This window comes from Phocoena sinus, chromosome 4 (genome assembly GCF_008692025.1).
Source record: "Phocoena sinus isolate mPhoSin1 chromosome 4, mPhoSin1.pri, whole genome shotgun sequence".
NCBI lineage: Eukaryota > Metazoa > Chordata > Mammalia > Artiodactyla > Phocoenidae > Phocoena > Phocoena sinus.
This window is the reverse complement of record NC_045766.1, coordinates 48126827-48154528: the sequence shown is the minus strand read 5'-3', so window position 1 is coordinate 48154528 and position 27702 is coordinate 48126827. Positions and strand designations below refer to the sequence as shown.

The following is a 27702-nucleotide window of genomic DNA, read 5'->3' as shown; positions in this document are numbered from 1 at the left end:
CACACATATATATATATTCTATTTTCATTTAGTTCTTAATGATTCTTTTCCTTAATGTCTTTTTTAAAAAATTGCCACTTAATGTTTAAGATATGCTTACTTAGAATAATAGCTCCCCTTTCCTTCAGGGTTAATTTGTTGTTTCAAGTGCTTGTAGCTTTATGCATAATATAAAAAGCATAATATAAATGTGTTGTCATTGTTGTTATAATGGTAATGATTACCACATCAATTAATACCATCTGTTTCATCCTTATTTTTTGTTATGTGGTTCTTAGGTTCAGAATTTAACATTACGCAGCCAGAAGTTGGGTGTATTATCTAGCTCACAAAATGGTCCGCCAAAAAGTACTAGTCAAACTCAGTCATTGACAATTTGTCATAACAAAACAACAGTGACCAGTTCTAAAATCAGCCAACGAGATCCTTCTCCAGAAAGTAATAAGAAAGGAGAAAATCCAAGTCTGGAATCACGAAGCACAGCTGTCACCCGGACATCAAGTATTCACCAGTTGATAGCACCAGGTGGGATAAAGCTCTTGTTGAAAATAGTTGCATTATTCATTTTCTTAGCAGGCAGAGCAAAACAAAAGATGTCCATTACTTGAACGACAATACTTTTAAAACATTTTAAAATGTGAATTTTATAAGTTAACAAAAGAACAGTAGTGTAGCTTGAAAAAAGAGAAATCAAAAGAGCCCAACAGCTAAAACAAATTATAATAATAAAATAGATTTTTTGGGTCAGTTGACATTTGATTAACATCTTCATCGTGTGCTGGTCTGCTGTTATGTCGATAAAACCTTTTAGCTTTAAAATAATTTGCCTGTGGTTTGTTTAATGTGCTTTAGTGGAACAAAATTAAAAGCTTTTTAAAAAAAGCAAGTATGTATTTTTCTTTAACATTGTCATTAGTGGAAGGAATTTATCAGTTTCCAAAAATAAGGATTATGCATAATTATTTTCCTCACCATGTTGCTATTTTTCCATCTTTGATTTCATCTCTGAGAGGCAAATGTCAGGGAATCAACTAAGTCGTTTTCATTTTCATCAGCCTTTGAATCCCATGTGTGCTCCCTCTGCCATCTACAGATAATGTTGCTTCATGGTTCTCATGCTGGAAATTCTGGGGCCGTGCAGACTGAGTTTCCTTACCGTGTCTTCTGTTCATCTCAGAATTTCTCAGTGTTGAGCTTTCTTCACTTCTAATAGGATAAGGAATTATCTGCTTGCTTCTTTAAAGTTAGCACTATTTCCTTGTGTCATTGATTGCATCTTTTTTACTGACTCCTGACCTTCTTTCACAGTTATTATAGCATCTTTTGTCTCCCTCATGCTGGATCCTTTCTTTTGCTTCTTAAGCATACTTAGATCTCTCCTATTCTTAATATATCTACATATGGTTTTTGTTTGTTTGTTTGTTTTGTTTTTGTTTTTTTTTGGTACGTGGGCCTCTCACTATTGTGGCCTCTCCCATTGCGGAGCACAGACTCCGGACGCGCAGGCTCAGCAGCCATGGCTCATGGGCCCAGCCGCTCTGCGGCATGTGGGATCCTCCCGGACCGGGGCACGAACCCGTGTCCCCTGCATCGGCAGGTGGACACTCAACCACTGTGCCACCAGGGAAGCCCTCTACATATGTTTTTATACCAGTTTAACTATTGTTTATTGAAAGTGTGTGTGTGTGTGTGTGTGACACACTGGGCTAGATACCTCACATATGTTACATTAAAAAAAAAAATCTTCCTTTGATCCAGCCTCATCAGGTAAGCATCTTCTTTCTGTCCTTTTATAATTATGCATTACTTTTTTCTTTTTTTTGCATTACTTTTTTTTTTTTTTTTTTTTTTTTGGCGGTACGCGGGCTTCTCACTGTTGTGGCCTTTCCTGTTGCGGAGCACAGGCTCCGGACGCGCAGGCTCAGCAGCCATGGCTCACGGGCCCAGCCGCTCCGCGGCATGTGGGATCTTCCTGGACCGGGGCACGAACCCGTATCTCCTGCATCGGCAGGCAGACTCTCAATCACTGCGCCACCAGGGAAGCCCTGCATTACTTTTTAAAGATTCATTTTACACTGCTGAAGGTTGCCTTTTCTCTTTTTATGTTTCTTCTGTGCTGATATTGCCAACATTCTCTGTATCACGCAATCTCAAGATCTTGGAATTGTTTGATTCCCCTAGTTAGAAATCTCTCCTTCTGAACTTGTATAGCATTTAAAAAATATATATTTAATTGTCTGCACTGGGTCTTAGTTGCAGCATGCGGGGATCTTTTAGTTGCAGCGTGTGGGATCTTTAGGTGCGGCATGTGAACTCTTGGTTGTGTCATGTGGGATCTAGTTCCCTGACCAGGGATCGAACCTGGGCCCCCTGCATTGGGAGTGTGGAGTCTTAACTGGACCACCAGGGAAGTCCCTTGTATAGCATTTTTATATTTCTTTGTGGTACTTTTTCTTTTATAGTTATTTATATACTTATTGATCTTAGCTTTTCTACTAGACAGTAAGTAAGCTCTTTGAGGGTAGGGAACTAATATCAAGCACCTGTGTGTCAGGTACTTTACATTTATTACATCTTTTAATCCTTTTTCAGATTAACCTTTTCATTCTTTTATCTTGACAGCACCAAGTTATGCCTTATATGTACTTATATCTATAATAGGTGGACAATAGTAAATATTTGTTGGATTAATAGTTGATTTTTTTTTTTCCATTTGGATTTGGAAGTTATAGCACAGTTTTTTCCATTTGTACTAACTAGGTATCACTGCTTAGAATTCTTCAGTCTGAATCTTAGATAAGTGAAGGGTTTGTTAGAATGTATAAATAATAAATCTACTCATAGTATGGTTAGATGTGAATTCTTTTTTATAAACATCTGTGTGCAAGGTCCTGCTATCTGTATGGCATGATAACAGGATTTTTGTACTGTATTGTCCAGAGTATTCTTAGCCTCAAACCAGCCTCTGGCCAGTGTTTTTCTTTGTTTTGTTTTCTGTTTGGCTGCGCTCCATGGCTTGTGGGATCTTAGTTACCCAACCAGAGGTTGAACCCATGCCCTCGGCAGTGAAAGCGCAGAGTCCTAACCACTGGAACGCCAGGGAATTCCCTGGCCAGTGTTGATGGAAGGAGTTAGTGTGGAGAGGCAGTAACCCACTGTGCTTGGAATGACTGCTCAGGGGACAATTTATATTGATTTATATAGTTTTGATAGATTATAATGGAGGGTAGGTTAATTTCCTTTCAAAGAGAAAGGTAGGAACTCTTTCAGGGTTAGTTCAAGCAAAGAGATCTGCTTTTGGATTTTCATTCCCCCTGAACTCACGATATCTGGTTCTAAGTTAACACTTATTCTTTCCCTTTTCATTGATAGTGTGATAATATCTTTCTAGTTGCCTTCCTCTGATGGCCAATATTTTATGTAAGTATGGAGGAGACCAGTAAGCTAAAACCATCTAAGAGTAAGAGGGCCTTACACCATCCTGAGACTTCAGGAAAATTGCAATTCCAGATTTAGAGCTTATGTGTATTAACCAAACTCCAGTTTTTTGTGGTGTTACTTTTTAGAAATAAAACCAAATGGAACACCCTAAGCCACATAAACCTTTGCAGCTTCCAAACTTAAAAATTCAATTTTAACTTAAAAATGCAGTTATTCAAAGCAATTTGTATCTTCTGGCAAGGCAGCAGTTATAATTTTTCTACCCTTTTAGTTTTTCTGCTCTTGTTGGTATGGAGTTAGTCTGAAGCTAAGATTTTTTTTTTTTTTTGAGATTCTTGAATTGGTAATTTGTCCTTTTCTTCAATTAGAATTCTTGAATTGGTAATTTGTCCTTTTCTTCAATTAGAAAAATGCTTTCTCCTGCAGGTCACTTTCAAGTATTAAAAAATCTGCTTGTATTCTAACATAGTATAGTCTAGTAATTATTATAATAGACATATAACAGACATGGTTATTATTTCATTACATGTATTTCTAGGGTGCTAACATCATTTAGTTTTCTTCATCATTTCTTCTTGAGGGTGGAATTCCCACTTGATATTTATTAATCCTTTTTTTAATATATAAAATAAAGGCAGACTTTAACTAAATGTCTGGAAATTATCATGAACTATATTAGAGCTCAGTCTTTAGAGCTTTTATGAAATAAGTAGTGTAGTGAAAAGACTATGTAGTGAAAAGACTAATTAGTCTGCTTAGGCTATCATAAAAAAAATACCATGGCCTAGATAGCTTAAACCAGGGGTCCCCAACCCCCAGTCCACGGACCAGTAGCAGTCCTCGACCTGTTAGAAATCAGCCCACACAGCAGGAGGTGACCAGCAGGCGAGTGAGTAGTGAAGCTTCATCTCCCGCTCCCCATTCCTCATTGCTCACGTTACGGCCTGAACCACCATATCTGCCCCCCTCCCCGTCCCTGGAAAAATTGTCTTCCATGAAAGTGGTCCCTGGTGCCAAAATGGTTGGGGACCACTGGCTTAAACAACAGAAATTTATCTTCTCACAGTTCTGGAGGCTGGGAAGCTCAAGATCAAGAACTGGCAGTGTTTGGTTTTTGGTGAGTGCTCTCTTTCAGGCTTGCAGATGGCTGCCTTCTACTGTGTCCTCATACAGTCTTTCATCTGAGTGCAAGAAGAGAAGATACCGAGTTCTCTTCTGTCTCATCCTGTTGGGTCAGGGCCTCACCCTTTTGACCTCATTTAACCATAATTACTTCCTTAGAGGTCCCCTTACCAAACACAGTCACATTAAGGGTTAGGGCTTCAACGTGAATTTTGGGGGACACATACATTCAGAGCATAATAGGAACCTAGACTCAGCTAAGACTGTGGATTCTTTTATACCCAGCGCTGCCCCTTAATAGCCAGGTGATTTTAGGCAAGTCACTTCACTACTGAAAGTTTCTTCACTTGCAATATACTGGATTAGTATAGTACCTTGTGTACCTCATGGGGTTGTAGTAACTACTGAATGAAATAATATATTTAATAATTTACAATAATATATTTAATTATTTGCAATAATAAAAGGTTCTGCTGCATATGTGAGAGATGATGCCAATCATTAATTCTCCAGTTATAAGGCCACCCTGACAATACTAAAGTGTTTATTAAAATCAGAGAAATTAACACACGTCATGATTCTCCAGAACACTAGGACTTTTCTTATATGGAAGTATTGTTTAAGATATCCTCAGTTATTCTGTAGTATATGTGCTTGTCAGTTGGACTTAATGGACTAATATAAAATATATAGACTCATTTTGATTTCTGATCAAAGAAAAATTTTATTTAGGTGAAAGGATAACTTACTGTATTGAATTACCAGCTCTAGAAGGCAAAGATTGCTTACTTGCTAGAGCGCAGAAAGACTTTTTATTCCCATGAATATAATCTCCATTGTACTTCAAGAATATGGTAAATTTTAATTATAACTTAAAAATTGAATTAAAGTGGGCCTTTGCTAAACCTCTATTTCCTTATCTGTAAAAGGGTACCTACTCAACAGGCATTTTGTGAGTGCAAAGGAGAGAGATGTGAAAGCATCTTAAGCCCCTTGGTGGAAAGGTACTCTATAAAAGTCCAAGATTTTTTGGAATACTCTATAATAGAGAGTCTTTATCAACACATTTATAAAGTGCTGACATAAAATTTTCAGTCTTGGTTTGAAATGCTAGTCTAGTTATATGAAAATTACTTTGTTAGATGAAATTTTAGATCTAATTTCCATTTTGTTTTAACAATTCGTGGGTATTTGTTGAACCTTCTAAATGCTTCTTTCTTGAGATGTTAATCAGATGTTAATTTCCTTAAAGAATCTCCAGAATTTCAGATAATAACGAACCAAATACAGAAAGGTTGAAAAAAGTTGTTAGAATTTTTTATAAGGTCTTTGTCACAAATAATGGTTGAATGTAAAAATAGATACAAGGCATTACAGTCTGAGATTAAGAAAAAACTTTTGCCTGTCTTTAGGTATATTTTAAATGTGATAATGTTACATGATATTAATATTAAGTAATCTTCAGTTTATCTTCTAGTGAACCCAGTTTCCATTCTTATTTAGATAGAGAGGATTTCACCAGCATCTCCCTCTGTGTGAACATATGCACCAGTCAGTATGCAGAAGAGGCATAATGATGTGGAAACTACTTTCTACTTGATTTTGCTAATTCTTACATATATATTTCCTGTTATGAGTGGCTCCCTTGTGGAGAAAACTGGTATTATCACTTATAGATTACTGTAGGTTTTTTTTTAGTGTATGTGGGAGAGAGAAGTAAAACAAGATCATTTGTCTAGACAGCATGGCTGATTGCGTCATTTTTTCTGCAAGCAAAACTATTGCTCTCCTGGATTTGGAATGGCCCCTGAAATTTCATTTCTTAGTTACTGTGATTATTTAACCATGCTGTAGGATTCACACATGTGTTTTGCTTAAGTAAATTAACTTTTTATACAAAATATTTTCCTGGGTCAAATAGTACCAACTATTCATCTTGGTTCAAATTGGGGAACTTATTTGGGAAGCTTTATAGGTAATTACATTGACGGTTAGTTGGAAGAATGTTTAGACATGGATTAGAAAGGATGAGACCTTTATTTTATGATTTTGAAGTTATCTTTATTTATATTACACTTGTTCAGTTACACTCCTCTTCTTCCCAGAGAAGGAATTCAAGTGGATAAACTTTGTTAAAAGTTAATGGAAATATTCTGGTGACATATAAAATTTAATAAGAATAAATCGTGTAGATTCAGATTTATGAATCAATTGTTTTAGGCAGTTTTCTTTTGGAACTTATCACAGTACAGTTTGTTTTATGAAATTATGTAGTTTTCCAAGGAAAAGTTGTTTGTCATTACATTTTTGAGCCATTCTTGTTGGGAAGACTTGTAATAGATTTCTGATGATTATGACCTTCTGATGCGAAAACGTTCCTCATTTAGATTTATTTTAAAATTTATGTGATTACTTTTGAAATAAATACTAATTGTCATTTTTTTCTCTCACAGCTTCATATCCTCCAATTCAGCCTCATCCTCTAATAAAACATCAGCAGATTCCTCTTCATTCACCACCTCCCAAAGTTTCCCACCATCAGCTGATGCTACAGCAGCAGCAACAACAAATTCAGCCAATCACACTTCAGAGTCCAACTCAAGACCCACCACCATCCCAGCACTGTTTACCACTCCAAAACCACGGCCTGCCTCCAGCTCCCAGTAGTGCCCAGTCACAGCATTGTTCCCCAATTCAGAGTCATCCCCCTCCTTTACCAGTGTCTCCTAGCCAGTCACAGTCAGCACAGCAGTCTGTAGTGGTGTCTCCTCCACCACCTCATTCACCAAGTCAGTCTCCTACTATAATTATTCATCCACAAGCACTTATTCAGCCACACCCACTTGTGTCATCAGCTCTCCAGCCAGGGTCAAACTTGCAGCAGTCCACTGCTAATCAGGTGCAACCTACAGCACAGCTGAATCTTCCATCCCATCTTCCACTTCCAGCTTCCCCTGTTGTACACATTGGCCCAGTTCAGCAGTCCACCTTGGTGTCCCCAGGTCAGCAGATTGTGTCTCCAGCATCACACCAGCAATATTCAACCCTGCAGTCCTCTCCAATCCCAATTGCAACCCCTCCGCAGATGTCGACATCTCCTCCAGCTCAGATTCCACCACTGCCCTTGCAGTCTATGCAATCTTTACAAGTGCAGCCTGAAATTCTGTCCCAGGGCCAGGTTTTGGTGCAGAATGCTTTGGTGTCAGAAGAGGAGCTTCCAGCTGCAGAAGCTTTGGTCCAGTTGCCATTTCAGACTCTTCCTCCTCCACAGACTGTTGCGGTAAACCTACAAGTACAACCACCAGCATCCGTTGATCCACCAGTGGTAAGCCCTTGGAAGCTCTTTGACTTTCTTGCCGACCTGAAAGTATAAACAGTTTTCTCCCACGCTATGTTATATCATTAGATCTAAATGCCAATGAATTTAAAAAGCTTGAAATTTCCATCTGTCAGTATCTGACATACATGCTGTATGGGCAAAAAAAAAAAAAAAAAAAACCTTTTGTTGTAGTATGGTTGCATGCTTGATAATTTGTAATGGTTATTAAAGTCCCTCGTTAATTTTATTACTATTTAAACAAATCCATCTGCTATCTTTACAGAGTTGATTTTTTTTCCCCAAGGGAATGCATTTGAACCAGTGTCATCTGCACAAAGTTTTTTCTCTTAAGGTGATTATCCTTCATAGATCCCTTCTGTTGGCTTGTATGTTCTTAAACGTATGGTTTATGTAGCTAACCTTTTTGGTTGTATGCATTCTGAAGTACTAGGCCTTTATGGGGCTTTTGCTTCAAGGTGGAGGTATGCTTGTATGATGTAATTTTTTGGTAAACTTGTATTTTGTAATTAAAACTTTGTAAAAACCAGTTATTCTAGGAAAGAATCCAACTTTGCAAAAAAAACATTAACTGTAGGCCATCTTTTAGAATTATTAAACTGATTTTTAAATTTCTACTAAGGGAGAATATATACTTAAAATATTTCTCATTTAAAAAGCTAAGAAAATCTCAGTGGATGAGTTGAATACTGAGGATGAAAAAATCCACTGGGAGGAGTAAAAGTTTTGAGTAACTGAGATTGTGGTGAAATTTATCAAAATAAACCTCTAGAAATGGTACATACTGCCTACAGAGGAAAATTATCCTGAAAAATGTTTTTCTTTTAAACATTCTATAAAGGACTTTTAAAATTTATAAAATAATTTATAATAAAAATTGAAATAAGGTCTCTAAACGTTAGAATGATCAAATTCATAATTAATTTATAACTGAGGAAAACAATATTCTCAAAAGAGGTTTTATTTTTTTATTTTTACTTTTTTTGAATTTTATTTATTTTTACACAGCGGGTTCTTATTAGTTATCTGTTTTATACATATTAGTGTATACATGTCAATCTCGATCTCCCAGTTCATCACACCACCCGCCCCCCAAAGGAGGTTTTATATCAAACCTCACTAAAGAGATTTTATCACTTAAAGGCTAGTAACCATAAACTCAGAAAGGAAAGGGGTTTCAAAGTCTGTTCCTTAATGGGAAACATTTTGGTGGTCAGGATGCAAATTTATAGATTCTTTATTCTTGTCATTCTGACTGATCTTAATAGGCATGAAGAGATTGAATTCCACTTCCTACTCACTTTTATTAAGAACAGAATTTGACAAAGACAACAATGGGCATCTAGAAATAAGTTTGTATTTCAATTATTATGTCTCTATATTTTCTTTTAATGTATTTTTGAAGAGTTTACAATGGATATTGTAATATAAAAACACAGGCTTAAAAGTGTACAGTACCTTCAAAGAAATCAAATTTAATTTGAATTTATATTCTCACTTTCTAGTTCAATTAATTGGTTTTTAACAAGTAAAAAAATAAAGTTTCTCTATATGCCTTATATTTTTCTAATTATTTTTGTTAGGGCAGACCTTGGAGGAACATGTTTGGGATAGAAATATCAAAAACATAACAACACTTGGATTAAAGTTAAAAATACCTAGGATCTTACTATTTTCTGCCCTCTGTTAATTTTGGTTTTTTTTAAATTTATGTTACCTCATTTTTGGAATTTTTTTTTCATGAGAAGAATAACTTTCTCTGCTATCACTGGTATGGTCATATTTGCTGCAGATGTTTCCATGTTATCGTTCTTATCTTTTACCTTTCTTTGAGTACCATAGCCTATTTATTAAATTGCTGTATTTTTCTGTTATTACCTTTATCAAATCAATTTTTTTAACCATCCCATTTCTTCATGAAGTACACATTCGTTCACAATTTCCTGGTTGTTTCAAATATTCAAAGGTAGAGAGATACTTCTAAGAGATGTGAAATTTTCAAAGATAAGTGAATTTTCAAAGTAACATCAGTATGTTTCTTTAAAAGATTTTTCATTGACATTTAGGTATGATAAGTAAGATATGGTAAGTGTAGATAATTTAGAACTAATAAATGTTTTCCACAGTTTATTTAGGGAAAGGAGACAGATGGGACTAATGTACTTTATTGAGGTAAGTTTGGCAGCCAGTGTTAGTTTTAGAGTAGTCATAGTTATGAACTAAAGAGAAATTGTGATGTACAGTTTCCAAATGATCTTGTGAGCAAAACCTTCACTCCTTTGCTTTATTCAGTCTTTTAGTTGTCGCACTTAGATTTTTTTTATGCTGATGGTGCCAGATGTCTGTGACAGATTTGCTTTTGCCTACTTCTTTTATTCTTTAACTTACTTTGCCTTTACATGGGAGATATGGAAGAAAGTATGTACAGTTAGGCTTACCTGTAAAGAACGAAAAATATTTTACAGTATTCTTTGTTGGATTATTTCAGAATATGTTATTTGTGTTTGCCTCTTTTAATCCTTTAAAACTCTTTCATTATATTTTAAAAATCAGAATACTATGCATGATCATGCATGATCTTTGATTCCTTAAAAGGTACTGTAGTAGGTGTTTGAAAAACTTGTGACAGCATTAATATTAAAGAGAGAGTTTCAGCATTTTATGAAAAGATGATCTTTGGAAGAAAAGTAATATCTAATAAAGGAATGCTACATAGATACAGTTGAGCTGGTTGATACAACCATTACTTGCCTAATTACCTCTGAATCAACATCCCCACCACTCTGCCAAATTAAGGTAATCACTACTACAGCAGGTGCCCCTCACTAGAAGTGTTTTGTTTTTTGTTTTTCCTTTAACCCCCAGGACTTTTTTTTGGATGACTTTCCCTGTATTGGACATTATCATCATTTAAAAAAAATTATCATGAACAGATACTAGCAGCTATCATTGTTGCGCTGTACAGTAATGAACGACTGCTTTCACTCCTGAGGATCCAGACATGAGGCAAGGACTCTCTCTTAGTGAAACAGGTTTCCAGATTCAGGGTTGTGAGCAAATAACTTTTAAAAATGTTGCCTACTTAGTAGCTGATTCGAATCACAGCTCTGGATATTATATTTGATATAAAATTATCAGTAACAAAGGAATTTTTTAATTTAAAAAAAAAGAAAGCTATTTTTTTCTGAATAGATTATCTTGGAAAATTAGGGGGTTTTTTTGGTTTGTTTTGATTTTTAAATTCTATTGCTGTTGTTAGATATGCCTTTGTAGGTAAAACTTCAAGTCCTTTTTATCACACATTGTTTATGCTGGTTTCAGAAATATTGATTGTTTTTATATTTAATTTCAAATCAAACTTTTTCAGTAGTTTGATTAAAAATATATACAATATTAGATCATTTAAAAGTTTTTTGTGAATGTTGAAGAAACATTATTTGTTTTGATATTTATTAGAAATATTAATCAGTTTGGGTAGGTTATCTTAGAAACTCACAACTTTTATAAATGTAAGTAATAAACTTTGTACATATAAGAAGGGGGTAAATTGCTTTGTGGCTTTGGTTTTAGTGACCTGTCATCTTTCAAACATAATGGTTAAATAAAAAACGATGACAAATTAAAATAAATACCTGTGTCAGTCTCTACAAGTGGACTTTGAAAATTCAGCCTTAAGTTTAATAAAAAATCAAATAGGTTAGACGTTTTTAAAGTTCCTTCTCAGAGTACTTTTGAGTCCATGTTTGCTTCTTAAGTATTATCTTTACCATTGGATAACAAGGTAGTTAAAGATGTAACTTTCTTCTATAAGTATGGAACAATATTAAAGAACTAAAAGTAATATGTCAAATGGTTTAGGATGGGGGTGTGTGTGTGTGTTATTTCAAGGACAGATGTTTTCTGTTTAACTGATACTAGCTTATAAAAATTCATTAGATTCTTGAGTAGATCAGAAGATTAAACATGTAATCACATACCTTTTTTGTGGGTACTCAGACATTACTTTTCAAAATTTAATCTTTAATTCACATAAATATAATAAAGCAGAACCTGGGATGTAGTCCTTTAAACAGTGCATTTCCTTATATAATAGGTGTCATTTTGGAGATTTACTTAACATGCTTGTGAAAAATATTAGTATCTATTTTGATTTATGACAGTGGAAGTTAACAGAAACTATAGTAAATTCCCCAGATAGTTGTTTGAGTGTATAAAATCAAAACATTTTAAAAAATTAACAAAATTAAAAATGTGTCCTGACTTGACTATCACTTCTGGGAAACCTTAGTGATTTATAGCCTAGGTACTGATCCACAGCTTGCTTTCAGTGAAATATCATCAAGTATCATGAATCGTCAAGGATTATGAAAAACTTCATTTGAATGATTTTAAAGTTTTCCTTTCAATCTGTCAAATAGTCATTTTGCCTTTTAATTTTTAAAACACTCGGAATTTATTTTGTTAATTAAATTAAGAACACCTTATCAAATGTATTTTAGAAACATTTTTAGGCAACATGGTTTGTCATTGCAGGTTTATCAAGTAGAAGATGTATGTGAAGAAGAAATGCCAGAGGAGTCAGAAGAATGTGTCCGAATGGATAGAACTCCACCACCACCCACATTGTCTCCAGCAGCTATAACTGTGGGGAGAGGAGAAGATTTGACTTCTGAGCATCCTTTATTAGGTGAGAAAACGCCTGAATTTGGGGAAATTTTCTATTAGAGAAATGTTAGTAACGGAAAAAGGTTTTTTTCAATAGAGGTGGTATTAAACTAATTTGCTGTGTAATTAATTGCTGCAAAACATAGATTAGAATTCAAGACTTTTTAAAAATTAATTAATTAATTTATGGACGCATTGGGTCTTCATTGCAGTGCGCGGGCTTCCTCTAGTTGCAATGAGTGGGGGCTACTCTTCTTTGTGGTGTGCGGGCTTCTCATTGCGGTGGCTTCTCTTGTTGCAGAACATGGGCTCTAGGCACGCAATCTGCAGTAGTTGTGGCATGCAGGCTCAGTAGTTGTGGCTCGCAGGCTCTACAGCACAGGCTCAGTAGTTGTGGCGCACAGGCTTAGTTGCTCCGTGGCATGTGGGATCTTCCTGGACCAGGGCTCGAACCCGTGTCCCCTGCATTAGCAGGCAGATTCTTAACCACTGCGCCACCAGGGAAGTCCCAAGAATTTTTTTTTTTTGATGAGGAATAATTAGAACAGTTGTTGAGGAACTACCCAAATCAAAAACGTATTTCAGCCTTTGAATTTCTAGTAGTTTGTACAGATGTGTTTCATATGACCATTCAGATTTATGTGTCAAGCTATTTCTAGCTTAAAAACTAGAATAAATCAAAGTTCTATCAGAAGATTTCAATTATACTTTCCAAAAATCACAAAACATGGGCTTCCCTGGTGGCGCAGTGGCTGAGAGTCTGCCTGCCGATGCAGGGGACACAGGTTCGTGCCCCGGTCCGGGAGGGTCCCACATGCCGCAGAGCTGCTGGTCCCGTGAGCCGTGGCCACTGAGCCTGCGCATCTGGAGCCTGTGCTCCACAACGGGAGAGGCCACAACAGTGAGAGGCCCGCGTACCGCAAAAAAAAAAAAAAATCACAAAGCATTTGAAGTCATATCAGACATTCGTCATAATTGCTTGTGATCCAGACTGAGTAAATGCTTTTAAAAGTGTTCTTTCCCAGACAGTATTTAAATTAAGCCTCACTAATTCTTACTAGGGACGTGGATTAAAAAATTCTTGAGTTTAAGCATTCAAATTCTTATTCACTACTTCAGAACTACTTACGAGTTCAAGTAAATCTTCTCTATACTCCTCCTCGTAATATCAAAGTGACTGTGAATCCTAGGTATTTTACTAAAATATTATAATCTATAGCCCGGTGTCTAAGTCCTAAAAAAGATATATTCTGTGTTAGGGTTTTGGGTTTTTTTTTAGTATTTTATTTAGATCAGGGGTTGGCAAATGATAGCTCACACTTCAGATCCTTCCTGCTGCATGTTTTTGTATGGCCCATGAGCTAAGTATGGTTTTAAAATTTTTTAATGTTTGAAAAAAAATCAAAAGAAGAGTAATGTTTCATGTCATGTGAAGATTATGTGAAATTCAAATTTCATTGTCCATGAATAGAGTTCTATGCAACACAGCCACGTTCATTTGTTCAGATATTATCTATGGCTACTTTTGCATTACTGCAGCAAAGATGAGTCATTGCAGAGACCATATGTCCTTTATAGAAAGTTTACTGACCACTTATCCAGATAATACTAATCTTGGTTCAGGCTTTGTAGTAAGTATTTTATTCTATTGAATATCTCATGGCCTTCATGATCACTTTCAGTTAAGAAGAACCACTGCAGCAGGCATGGAAACAGACTGTAATGGGGCACTGAATTTTGCTACCAAAGCAGCCCTTGTCCTCTCTTTTCTTCAGCATGCCACATTTCTATCCCTTCTCTTCTTTCTAGCTTTTATCCCTTACTATACCAATATGAATCTCTGGAAAGCATGGAGGGGGAAAACCAATTTTCCTCCAACTTTTTTCCCTTCCTGAAAAATAGAAAACATTTAGTCAATAAAATTATATAAAATATTTAAGACAAGTTCAATATTATTGCCTTTGCTTATTCAAAATAATACCTCAAAAGATAGATTTAAGAAAATCTAACTATAGTATTAAATCTTTGTAGTTTGTATACACTGAAAATGGATTTATGTTGCTGCAGATTTCTTGGAGTTTTGATTTAAAGGCAGAAATATGTGTTTAATTGGATACTAACCTTGCATTGTGACTGTGATTTAATTACCTAATAAGCATTACTAATGATACTCAAGAAAATTTAAACATTTTTGATATATTGAAACTCAAGAATATCTTCACATTATTTCCTCAGGAATGTAGTCTGAGATCCTGGCAGGCATATCCATCCCTCTGGCTAAATTGTCTAAGTACAATGTAGATTTTTGAATCTTCCTTTAATTTACTTCATACTTAACTAGTTTCTGTAGTATATGAGGGGGGAAAAGCAAGCACACGTTGCTCATCAAATCATGTAATAAAGTAACCTGTAAAAATAGAGGGACTTGTTTCCACCCAGGATTCGGTCTTCATAAATCTATAAGAATTCTTAAAAAAGCATCCATAAAAAAGAGTAGAAAAAGCTCATAGATCTTGCTCAGAAAATGAGACTGTGAATAGGCAGAGTAACCTGTGGCAAAGTCTTATCAGTTAACTTGGGGTTTCTGTCTCACAGTTGTCTTAAATCTAGAGAGTGTAGTAATTGTGTTTTTTTAAAAACTAATTAATTAAATTTTGCCTGCGTTGGGTCTTCGTTGCTGCTCGCGGGCTTTCTCTAGTTGTGGCAAGCGGGGGCTGCTCTTTGTTGAGGTGCGTGGGCTTCCCATTGCGGTGGCTTCTCTTGTTGCGGAGCACGGGCTCTAGGCACGTGGGCTTCAGTAGTTGTGGCACGTGAGCTCAGTAGTTGTGGCTCACGGGCTCTAGAGTGTAGGCTCAGTAGTTGTGGCGCATGGGCTTAGTTGCTCAGCAGCATGTGGGATCTTCCCAGACTGGGGATCGAACCCACGTCCCCTGCATTGGCAGGCAGATTCTTAACCACTGCGCCACCAGGGAAGTCCCCAATAATTGTGTGTTTGTTCTGCTATAATATGTCAATGTTTCTTGTGTTTTTGATTTTAACAGCTGATTATAAACTGGCAAGTCATAGCTATTAATAACTTTTTTAAGAAGTCAGTAACTTACAACTTTGTTTTCAACAAAATTTAGATCTATTTGTATGTATGATCCAAAAATTAGTTAGAACATATACTAAGCAGTATTTTCTGAATAAGCCACAATATACTTAATGCAGCTTTATATTTCTAAAGTAACCAAATATTTATAAATCTATAAGGGATATTAAAATTTATCTTATTTTTCACTTCTCCATAGATTTATATTTTCCTTCTAACAGAAAAATTGCTTTTTAGTCCCAGTTCAGCATTATATCTTTTATCCTTTTCCTCTAGGAGTATATGTGAAAATTGGGTATGTGGGGTAGGATTTTTATGGAGTTCTTCAGTCTGGTAATGCATGTGTACAATTGTGTATTTGTTCCTGGAAATCAGCAAACCAGTATTTCCTGCTGACTTTTTCTTTTCTTTTCTTGTTTTTTTTTTGGGGGGTGGGGGGCTGTGTTGGGTCTTCGTTGCTGCGTGGGCTTTCTCTAGTTGCAGCGAGCGGGGGCTACTCTTTGTGCTGTGCATGAGCTTCTCATTGCAGTGGCTTCTCTTGTTGCGGAGCATGGGCTCTAGGTGGGCAGGCTTCAGTAGTTGTGGCACGCAGGCTCAGTAGTTGTGGTGCACATGCTCTGCGGCTTGTGGGATCTTCCCGGACTAGGGATCGAACCCGTGTTCCCTGAATTGGCAGGCAGATTCTTAACCACTGCGCCACCAGGGAAGTCCTCTGCTGACTTTCTTTTGTAGTTCTTAATGAGGGATTGTGTGACTTTAAATAGCTTTTCCAGTACAGTTTATCCTGGTGGATTATTTGGTGGAACCAGGTTAAGTTATGGCTGTAATCTTGCTGTGATAAGCTACATAGTGTTATTAATTACGTCAGAGTTACTGTGTCTGAACTGTTAGCTTTTCCATTTCTGACACTACACCGATTATCACTACACTATTTTGTTAGCTGAAATTTTTATTCGATAGGGATTTCTTTTCTTTCTTCTCTACCTAACTGCGCTATATTTTGAGCATTTTTGATAGTGATATCAATCCTTTTCATACTGATGGTGGAGAGGAGTTACCGTAGCAATGAAAAAAGCATTGTCTCCAGAACCCAGAACCCGACTGCCTGGGTTAGTATCCCAGCTGCACTGCTTGTTAGCTGTGTGCCTCTAGGCAAGTTGCTTTATCTTTCTGTGTTTTGGTTTCCACATCTATAAAATGGAGATAATAACAGTACCTACCCATAGGCTAGTTTTGAGGGCTAAATGTGTTATAACATGTAAGACATTTATACAGTACCTGGCACAAAAGTGCTCAGTAAGTAGTAATATTATCTTTACCACATGTTCTTTTTTTGTTATTTTTCTCAGACATCTTGTACTCACTGGTATTCCTAGCTATCAGCTGGTTCCGCCTCTCCACTTTGGTGCAGCTTAATAAAGGTTTATTGCTACCGAATGGGGAGGTAAAGTCTCCATTGTAGGCTGTGGGTCTGTCTTATTGTGGTCCTCAGAGTTTGAAGGGGAGGAATCACAGTGATCCAGCCCAACATTTTGCAATTGCCTGGTATACAGTGTTCCCCCAAATTGACATGTACGGTGTCAATGAAGAGTTGTTAAAGATAACAACAACAACAAAGAACATTTGTGCATGGATGTGAATTAGCTTGAAATAAAGGTAATGCCCTGTATAATATATTAAAATTTCTACTTATTCTGTGGATTTCATGATTCTTTTTTTTCTTAAGCATGTTTTCAAAGTACTTTTTTCCCCCCATATCATTTGGAATATATAAACAGAAACATAGGGAATTTAATATCTGTATAGCTTAAAATTTTAAAGTTTTTTTAGTAATTATTCTTAAATTGACATTCTAAAACATTTTCATGTCTTATGGGACAGTTCTTTGTAACCAGAGTTGGAATGACAACTTTGAGCAAGTCACCCCCTTCCTCTGTAAGTGAGAATAGTAGTATGTATCTCATAAGGTTATTGTGGAGATTAAATGAGATAATAAATATAAAGGTCTTAGAATTTTTTTTAAAGCACCAGATATTAACTATTACTGCTTAGAATGTTTTTTTAAAGCACCAGATATTAACTGTTATTGTTACTAATATTTATTCTTGAATTTTCTTTCATATTTGCCTGGGCAGAATGCTAAAGATTAAAAAAATGACTTTTTTTTTTTGTTCCACAGAGCAAGTAGAATTACCTGTTGTGGCATCAGTCAGTGCTTCAGTAATTAAATCTCCATCAGATCCTTCACATGTGTCTGTTCCTCCACCTCCACTCTTACTTCCAGCTGCTACCACAAGGAGTAATAGTACATCTATGCCTAGTAGCATACCCAGTGTAGAAAACAAACCTCCACAGGCTATTGTTAAGCCACAGATCTTGACCCATGTTATTGAAGGCTTTGTAATTCAGGAGGGATTGGAGCCATTTCCTGTAAGTAGCAAGCAAATTTGTATTTTTACAATTATTCATGTAGCATTATCTTAAAATGTATAATCCGTTGTTATCTAATAAAATGCTTATAATTTTATCTCAAAAGTTGTTAATCTTTTATCTAGAATTTCTTTATATATATCATTTATATAGTTCCAGACATACTTCTAGAATTTTACGCTAGCTATTTAAATGTATAAACTAAGAAGAAAACTTTCAGGATATAAGGATATCAGTTTTATAATTTTTAGAGAAGGCAATTATATGTTTACTCCAATGAAATAAGCTTTCTATTTTTTTTTAAGGGGCTTGAAATGATACCTAAAGTTCATTAGTTTCTTTTTAATGGTGTTTCTTGTATAATATGATACTTTGTGAACTTTAACTTGAATACAGAAAATAATGACTTCCCAGTGATCTCATACTTCTGATGTTACCCAGTTGATGCTTTAAAATTAGCAAATAGATCTTTTCATTATTCTTAAATCTCAGCCTTCAGTCTGATTTCAAAAATGCTTCAAAATGTTCACCTCAAAATTGAGGTGCTATATCTGTCACTAAGAGTATTGTGATTTGAGACTAGCTGTACATTACAGCTATACTAGATACATTACATACTAATATCCAGAGATGAACATTTTCCCTTAGAAAATATACCAAGACAGGTGGCCAAAATCAAAGCCCAAATCAAAGACAAGAAGACAAAATTATGTATTTTGGAGGACTTTGAACTGATTTTTCAGATTCACAGGTAGTGCATTGTGATTGCACTGTGATAGTTGACTGTCTAATCAGTTGCCTTTGCTTTCAGTTTACTGTGTGTATATTAAGCTTGGATCTAAGAATCTCTGATATATAGTGAGTGGAGGAACGGGTTTTTTTCTCCCTATTCCTCAGTGATAGGATCTGGCTCTGCCACATATAGACTGTGTAACCTTTGTCAAGTCATTCAGCCTTTTTGAAATTCATTTGTTCATCCAGCAAATGGAGGTGATACTTTGCTCTTAGGGTTATTGTGAGGACTAAATGTGCATAAATTGCTGTGTAGTGCCTGGCACTTAATGGCCATAGCTATGATTATCAATTATTACTAGTGACAGTTACAACTTCTTTTTTCAGATTACAAAAGTAATATGTATTATTTTTTTAATGGAAAATGTAGAGAACAAATAATCCTCAGCAATACCACAGAGTATATTTTAATATATATATTTTTCATGTGATCAAGGTTATTATTATATATACAGTTCAGCTTCTTCCACTTAGTATATCTTGAGCATTTATTTTCTAGTTTGATTAATAGTACTTAGGAAACATTTTGAAAGGTTACATAGTATTTCACTTTCTGGACAACTGTAATTTATATAATCCTTCCATTACAGTTGGCCCCCCATATCCACAGGTTTCACAGCAGGGAGTCAACCTAATCATAGATCAAGAATTTAAAAAAAAAAACAGTCTACAAAGTTCCAGAAAGCAAACCTTGAATTTGCCATGCACGGGCAACTATTTACTTTGCATTTACATTGTATTCAATATTATAAGTAATCTAGAGATGATTTAAAGTATATGGGATGGGACTTCCCTGGCGGTCCAGTGGTTAAGACTCTGTGCTCCCAATGCATTGGGTTCAATCCCTGGTCAGGGAACTAAGATCCCGTATGCCAAAGTACATGGGAGAATGTGCATAGGTTATATGCAAATAATACTCCATTTTACATAAGTGACTTGAGCATCTGCGGAATTTGTATCCTCTGGAGTCTTGGAACCAATCCCCTGCAAGTACTGAGGGACAACTATGTTGTTGGACATTCAGGTTTCCATTTTTTTGCTGTTCAGATAGCCCTGAAAGGAATATCTTTGTATGTAAATTATCCACATTTGAAATCCACATTTTAAATAATTTCTTTAGCATAAATTCCTAGAAGTATAGGTATTGGATCACATTACATATGTATTCAACGTATGTATTCATAAGACTCCTGATATATATTGCCAAATTATTTTCTGGAAGATTATTTAAATTTATTCATATACCAAAAGTGTATACTCTTAGCAGCACTGAATATTACAGTTTTTTCAGCAATGAGTTTTCCATTTTTTCTTTTTTTGATTATAATAGGTTGCTGAACTAGGGAGTCAGGAGACTTGAGTTCCGGATTCTGCTTTTGTAAAGAAATCACCTGCATATTTTTGTTTGGTTGTTTTTTTTTGGATAGGCATTCCTTTGTTTTATTTTTTTAACACCTTTATTGGAGTATAATTGCTTTACAGTGGTATATTAGTTTCTGCTTTATAACAAAGTGAATCAGCTATACATATACATATATCCCCATATCTCCTCCCTCTTGCATCTCACTCCCACCCTCCCTATCCCACCCCTCTAGGTGGTCACAGAGCACCAAGCTGATCTCCCTGTGCTATGTGGCTGCTTCCCACTAGCTATCTATTTTACATTGGTAGTGTATATAAGTCCATGCCACTCTCTCACTTCGTCCCAACTTACCTTTCCCCCTCTCCGTGTCCTCAAGTGCATTCTCTACATCTGCGTCTTTATTCCTGTCCTGCCCCTAGGTTCTTCAGAACCTTTTTTTTTTTTAGATTCCAAATATATGTGTTAGCATATGGTATTTTTCTCTTTCTGACTTACTTCACTCTGTATGACAGACTCTAGGTCCATCCACCTTCTACAAATAACTCAACTTTGTTTCTTTTTATGGCTCAGTAATATTCCATTGTATATATGTGCCACATATTCTTTATCCATTCATCTGTCGATGGACACTGAGGTGCTTCCATGTCCTGGCTATTGTAAAAAGTGCTGCAATGAACATTGTGGTACATGACTCTTTTTGAATTGTTGTTTTCTCAGGGTATATGCCTAGTAGTGGGATTGCTGGGTCGTATGGTAGTTCTATTTTTAGTTTCTTAAGGATCCTCCATACTGTTCTCCATAGTGGCTGTATCAATTTACATTCCTACCAACAGTGCAAGAGGATTCCCTTTTCTCCACACCCTCTCCAGCATTTATTGTTTGTAGTTTTTTTTTTTTTTTTTTTTCGGTACGCGGGCCTCTCACTGCTGTGGCCTCTCCCGTTGTGGAGCACAGGCTCCGGATGTGCAGACTCAGCGGCCATGGCCCACGGGCCTAGCTGCTCCGCGGCATGTGGGATCTTCCCGGGCCAGGGCACGAACCCGTGTCCCCTGCATCGGCAGGAGGACTCTCAACCACTGAGCCACCAGGGAAGCCCTGTTTGTAGATTTTTTGATGATGGCCATCCTAATTGGTGTGAGGTGATACCTCATTGTAGTTTTGATTTGCATTTCTCTAATGATTAATGATGTTGAGCATTCTTTCATGTGTTTGTTGGCAGTCTGTATATCTTCTTTGGAGAAATGTCTATTTAGGTCTGCTGCCCATTTTTGGATTGGGTTGTTTGTTTTTTTGATATTGAGCTGCTTATAAATTTTGGAGATTAATCCTTTGTGAGTTGCTTCATTTGCATATATTTTCTCCCGTTCTGAGGGTTGTCTTCCATCTTGATGTGGTTTCCTTTGCTGTGCAAAAGCTTTTAAGTTTCATTAGGTCCCATTTGTTTTTGTTTTTATTTCCATTCCTCAAGGAGGTGGGTCAAAAAGGATACTTTTGTACTTTATGTCATAGAGTGTTCTGCCTGTGTTTTCCTCTAAGAGTTTTATAGGGTCTGACCTTACATTTAGGTCTTTAATCTATTTTGAGTTTATTTTTGTGCATGGTGTTAGGAAGTGTTCTAATTTCTTTCTTTTACATGTAGCTGTCCAGTTTTCCCAGCACCACTTACTGAAGAGGCTGTCTTTTCTTCATTGTATATTCTTGCCTCCTTTATCAAAAATAAGGTGACCATATGTGCGTGGGTTTATCTCTGGGCTTTCTATCCTGTTCCATTGATCTATATTTCTGTGTTTGTGCCAGTACCATACTGTCTTGATTACTGTAGCTTTGTAGTATAGTCTGAAGTCCAGGAGCCTGATTCCTCCAGCTCCGTTTTTGTTTCTCAAGATTGCTTTGGCTATTCGGGGTCTTTTGTGTTTCCATACAAATTGTGAAATTTTTTGTTCTAGTTCTGTGAAAAATGCCATCGGTAGTTTGATAGGGATTGCATTGAATCTGTAGATTGCTTTGGGTAGTATAGTCATTTTCACATTGTTGAATCTTCCCATCCAAGAACATGGTACATGTCTCCATCTGTTTGTATCATCTTTAATTTCTTTCATCAGTGTCTTATAGTTTTCTGCATACAGGTCTTTTGTCTCTTTAGGTAGGCTTATTCCTGGGTATTTTATTCTTTTTGTTGCAGTGGTAAATGAGAGTGTTTACTTAATTTCTCTTTCACATTTTTCATCATTAGAGTTTAGGAATGCAAGAGATTTCTGTGCATTAATATTGTATCCTGCTACTTTACCAAATTCATTGATTAGCTCTAGTAGTTTTCTGGTAGCATCTTTTCGATTCTCTGTGTATAGTATCATGTCATCTGCAAACAGTGACAGCTTTACTTCTTTTCCGATTTGTATTCCTTTTATTTCTTTTTCTTCTCTGATTGCTTTGGCTAAAACTTCCAAAACTGTTGAATAATAGTGGTTAGAGTGGACAACCTTGTCTTGTTCCTGATCTTAGAGGAAATGGTTTCAGTTTTTCCCCATTGAGAGCAATGTTGGCTGTGGGTTTGTCATATATGGCCTTTATTATGTTGAGGTAAGTTCCCTCTGTGCCTACTTTCTGGATGGCTTTTATCATAAACAGGTGTTGAATTTTATAGAAAGCTTTTTCTGTATCTATTGAGATGATCATATGGTTTTTCTCCTTCAATTTGTTAATGTGGTGTATCACATTGATTGATTTGTGTATATTGAAGAATCCTTGCATTCCTGGGATAAACCCCACTTGATCATGGTGTATGATCCTTTTAATGTTTTGTTGGATTCTGTTTGCTAGTATTTTGTTGAGGATTTTTGCATCTATGTTCATCAGTGATATTGGCCTGTAGTTTTCTTTCTTTGTGACATCCTTGTCTGGTTTCGGTATTAGGGTGATGGTGGCCTCATAGAATGAGTTTGGGAGTGTTCCTCCCTCTGCTATATATTGGAAGAGTTTGAGAAGGATAGGTGTTAGCTCTTCCCTAAATGTTTGTTAGAATTCACCTGTGAAGCCATCTGGTCCTAGGCTTTTGTTTGTTGGAAGATTTTTAATCACAGTCTCAATTTCATTGCTTGTGATCGGTCTGTTTATATTTTCTATTTCTTCCTGGTTCAGTCTCGGAAGGTTGTGCTTTTTAAGAATTTGTCCATTTCTTGCACATTGTCCATTTTCTTGGCATATAGTTGCTTGTAGTAATCTCTCATGATCCTTTGTATTTCTGCGGTATCAGTTGTTACTTCTCCTTTTTCATCTCATTTCAATTATATTGATTTGAGTCTTCTCCCTTTTTTTTTTGATGAGTCTGGCTAATGGTTTATCATTTTCGTTTATCTTCTCAAGAACCAGCTTTATGTTTTATTGACCTTTGCTATTGTTTCCTTCATTTCTTTTTCATTTATTTCTGATCTGATCTTTATGATTTCTTTCCTTCTGCTAATTTTGGGGGTTTTTTGTTCTTGTTTCTCTAATTGCTTTATGTGTATGGTTAGGTTGTTTATTTGAGATGTTTCCTGAGGTAGGATTGTATTGCTACTAACTTCCGTCTTAGAGCTGCTTTTGCTGGATCCCATAAGTTTTGGGTTGTCGTGTTTTCATTGTCATTTGTTTCTAGGTATTTTTTGATTTCCTCTTTGATTTCTTCAGTGATCTCTTAACCAAGAGATTTAGTAGTGTATTTAGTAGGGTATGGTTTAGCCTCCATGTGTTTGTATTTTTTACAGATTTTTTCCTGTAATTGACATCTAGTCTCATACCGTTGTGGTCAGAAAAGATACTTGATACAATTTCAGTTTTCTTAAATTTACCACAGCTTGGTTTGTGTCCCAGGATATGATCTATCCTGGAAAATGTTCCATGAGTACTTAAGAAGAAAATGTATTCTGTTGTTTTTGGATGGAATGTCCTATAAATATCAATTAAGTCCATCTTGTTTAATGTATCATTTAAAGCTTGTGTATCCTTACATTCATTTTTATTTTGGATGATCTGTCCATTTGTGAAAGTGGGGTGTTAAAGTCCCCTACTATGATTGTGTTACTGTCAATTTCCCCTTTTATGGCTGTTAGCATTTGCCTTATGTATTGAGGTGCTCTTACGTTGGGTGCATAAATATTTACAATTGTTATATCTTCTTCTTGGATTGATCCCTTGATCATTATGTAGCGTCCTCCTTTGTCTCTTGTAGTAGTCTTTATTTTAACGTCTATTTTATCTGATACGAGAATTGCTGCTCCAGCTTTCTTTTGATTTCCATTTGCATGGTATATCTTTTTCCATCCCCTTTCTTTCAGTCTGTATGTGTCCCTAGGTCTGATGTGGCTCTTTTGTAGACAGCATATATATGGGTCTTGTTTTGGTATCCATTCAGCCAGTCTGTGTCTTTTGGTTGGAGCATTTAATCCATTTACATTTAAGGCAGTTATCGATATGTATGTTCCTATTACTGTTTTCTTAATTGTTTTGGGTTTGTTATTATAGGTCTTTACCTTCTCTTGTGTTTCCTGCCTAGAGAAGTTCCTTTAGCATTTGTTTTAAAGCTGATTTGGTGGTGCTGAATTCTCTTAGCTTTTGCTTGTCTGTACAGGTTTTAATTTCTCTGTCGAATCTGAATAAGATCCTTGCTGGATAGAGTATTCTTGGTTGTAGGTTTTTCCCTTTCATCGCTTTAAATGTGTCCTGCCACTCCCTTCTGGCTGTCAGAGTTTCTGCTGAAAGATCAGCTGTTAACCTTATGGGGATTCCCTTGTATGTTATTTGTTGTTTTTCCCTTGCTGCTTTTAATATTTTTTCTTTATAATTAATTTTTGATTAATATGTGTCTTGGCGTGTTTCTCCTTGGGTTTATCCTGTATGGGACTCTCTGCGCTTCCTGGGCTTGATTGGCTATTTCCTTCCCCATAATAGGGAAGTTTTCAACTATAATCTCATCACATATTTTCTCAGTCCCTTTCTTTTTCTCTTCTTCTTCTGGGCCCCCCTGTAATTCGAATGTTGGTGCATTTAATGTTGTCGCAGAGGTCTCTTAAGACTGTCCTCAATTCTTTTCATTCTTTTTTCTTTATTCTGCTCTGCAGTAGTTATTTCCACTGTTTTATCTTCCAGGTTACTTATCCGTTCTTCTGCCTCAGTTATTCTGCCATTTATTTCCTTCTAGAGAATTTTTCATTTCATTCATTGTGTTGTTCGTCATTGTTTCTTTGCTCTTTAGTTCTTGTAAGTCCTTGTTAAACGTTTCTTGTATTTTCTCCATTCTATTTCAAAGATTTTGGATCACCTTTACTATCATTACTCTGAATTCTCTTTCAGGTAGACTGCCTATTTCCTGTTCATCTTTTTGGTCTGGTGGGTTTTTTCCTTGCTCCTCCATCTGCTGTGTGTTTCTCTGTCTTCTCATTTTGCTTAACTTACTGTGTTTGGGGTCTCCTTTTCACAGACTACATGTTCATAGTTCCCGTTGTTTTTGGTGTCTGCCCTCAGTGGCTTAGATTGGTTTAGTGGGTTGTGTAGGCTTCCTGATGGAGAGGACTGGTGCCTGTGTTCTCGTGGATGAGGCTGGATATTGTCTTTCTGTTGGGCAGCACTGCATCTGGTGATGTGTTTTGGGGTGTCTGTGACCTTATTATGATTTTAGGCAGCCTCTCTGCTAATGGGTGGGGCTGTATTCCTGTCTTGCTAGTTGTTTGGCATAGGGTATCAAGCCGTGTAGCTTGCTGGTCGTTGAATTTAGCTGGGTCTTAGCATTGAGATGGAGATCTCTGGGAGAACTTTCACTGTGTGATATTACGTGGAGCCGGGAGGTCTCTGGTGGACCAGTGTCCTGAACTCAGCTCTTCCACCTCAGAGGCACAGACCTGACCCCCAGCTGGAGCACCAAGACCCTGTCAGCTGCCTGGCTCAGGAGAAAAAGGAGAAAGAAAGAAAGAAAGAGAAAGAAAGAAAGGGAGAGAGGGGGGGAGGGAGGAAAAAATAAAATAAAATAAAGGTATTAAAATAAAAATCTTTTAAAAATTATTAAAAATTTAAAAATAATAGAAAGAAAGAAAGAAGAGAGCAACGAAACCAAAAAACAAATCCACCAATGATAACAAGCACTAAAAACTATACTAAAGAAAAAAAAAAGAAATAACGGACAGACAGAACCCTAGGACACGTTAAAAGCAAAGCTATACAGACAAAATCACACAAAGAAGCATACACATACACACTCACAAAAAGAGAAAAAGGGAAAAAATATATATATATGTATTTTTTTTAAAAAAGTAAGCGAGCAGCCAAATCAATAAACAAATCTACCAATGATAATAAACTCTGAATAGTAAACTAAGGTAAACATAAAATCAGAAACAAATTAGATGCAGAAAGCAAACCCTAAGTCTACAGCTGCTGCCAAAGTCTGCCGCCTCAATTTTGGCATGATTCGTTGTCTATTCAGGTGTTCCACAGATGCAGGGTACATCAAGTTGATTGTGGAGCTTTAATCTGCTGCTTCTGAGGCTGCTGGGAGAAATTTCCCTTTGTCTTCTTTGTTCGCACAGATCCCGGGACTCAGCTTTGGATTTGGCCCCGCCTCTGCATGTAGGTCGCCAGAGGGCGTCTGTTCCCGCTCAGACAGGACGGGGTTAAAGGAGCAGCTGATTAGGGGGCTCTGGCTCACTCAGGCCCGGGGGGAGGAGGGGCATGGAGTGCGGGGCGAGCCTGCGGCGGCAGAGGACGGCGTGACGTTACAACAGCCTGAGGCGCGCCGTGCATTCTCCTGGGGAAGTTGTCCCTGGATCACAGGACCCTGGCAGTGGCGGGCTGCACAGGCTCCCGGGAGGGGAGGTGTGGATAGTGACCTGTGCTTGCATACAGGCTTCTTGATGGCGGCAGCAACAGCCTTAGCGTCTCATGCCCGACTGTGGGGTCCATCCTTATAGCTGCAGCTCGCGCCCGTCTCCGGAGCTCGTTTAGGTGGTGCTCTGAATCCCCTCTCTTCGTGCACCCTGAAACAATGGTCTCTTGCCTCTTAGGCACGTTTAGAGTTTTTCCCGGACTCCCTCCTGGCTAGCTGTGGTGCACTAACTCCCTTCAGGCTGTGTTCACTCAGCCAACACCAGTCCTCTCCCTGGGATCTGACCTCCGGAGCCAGTGCCTCAGCTCCCAGCCCCTACCTGCCCCGGTGGGTGAGTAGACAAGCCTCTCGGGCTGGTGAGTGCTGGTCGGCACTGATCCTTTGTGCGGGAATGTCTCTGCTTTGCCCTTTGCCCCTAATTCTGTGTTAGTGTGTGGAAACTTTTCCTCCTTCACAGCTCCCTTCCGGGGGTGCAGGTCCCATCCCTATTCTTTTGTCTCTGTTTATTTATTTATTTATTTTTGCCCTACCCAGGTATGTGGGGAGTTTCTTGCCTTTTGGGAGGTCTGAGGTCTTCTGCCAGCGTTCAGTAGGTGTTCTGTAGGAGT

General features: G+C 37.0%; 1 protein-coding gene across 11 annotated transcripts in view; it reads left to right on the top strand.

The window, feature by feature from the left end:
• Positions 1–27702, top strand: part of PHC3 (polyhomeotic homolog 3) — an 85959-nt gene that overhangs the window by 32957 nt on the left and 25300 nt on the right. For 9 of the 11 annotated variants that reach the window (XR_004349696.1, XR_004349698.1, XR_004349699.1 and 6 more), the window contains 5 exons: positions 279–525; positions 7017–7888; positions 8187–8234; positions 12434–12587; positions 17836–18086. Coding sequence is in view for 7 of the 11 variants with exons in the window: in XM_032630670.1 (XP_032486561.1) it covers positions 279–525; positions 7017–7888; positions 8187–8234; positions 12434–12587; positions 17836–18086 (1572 nt within the window). In the remaining 4 variants the exon portion in view is untranslated. The remainder of the gene's footprint in view (positions 1–278; positions 526–7016; positions 7889–8186; positions 8235–12433; positions 12588–17835; positions 18087–27702) is intronic. The other 2 variants (XM_032630674.1, XM_032630672.1) reach the window with 1 other exon arrangement.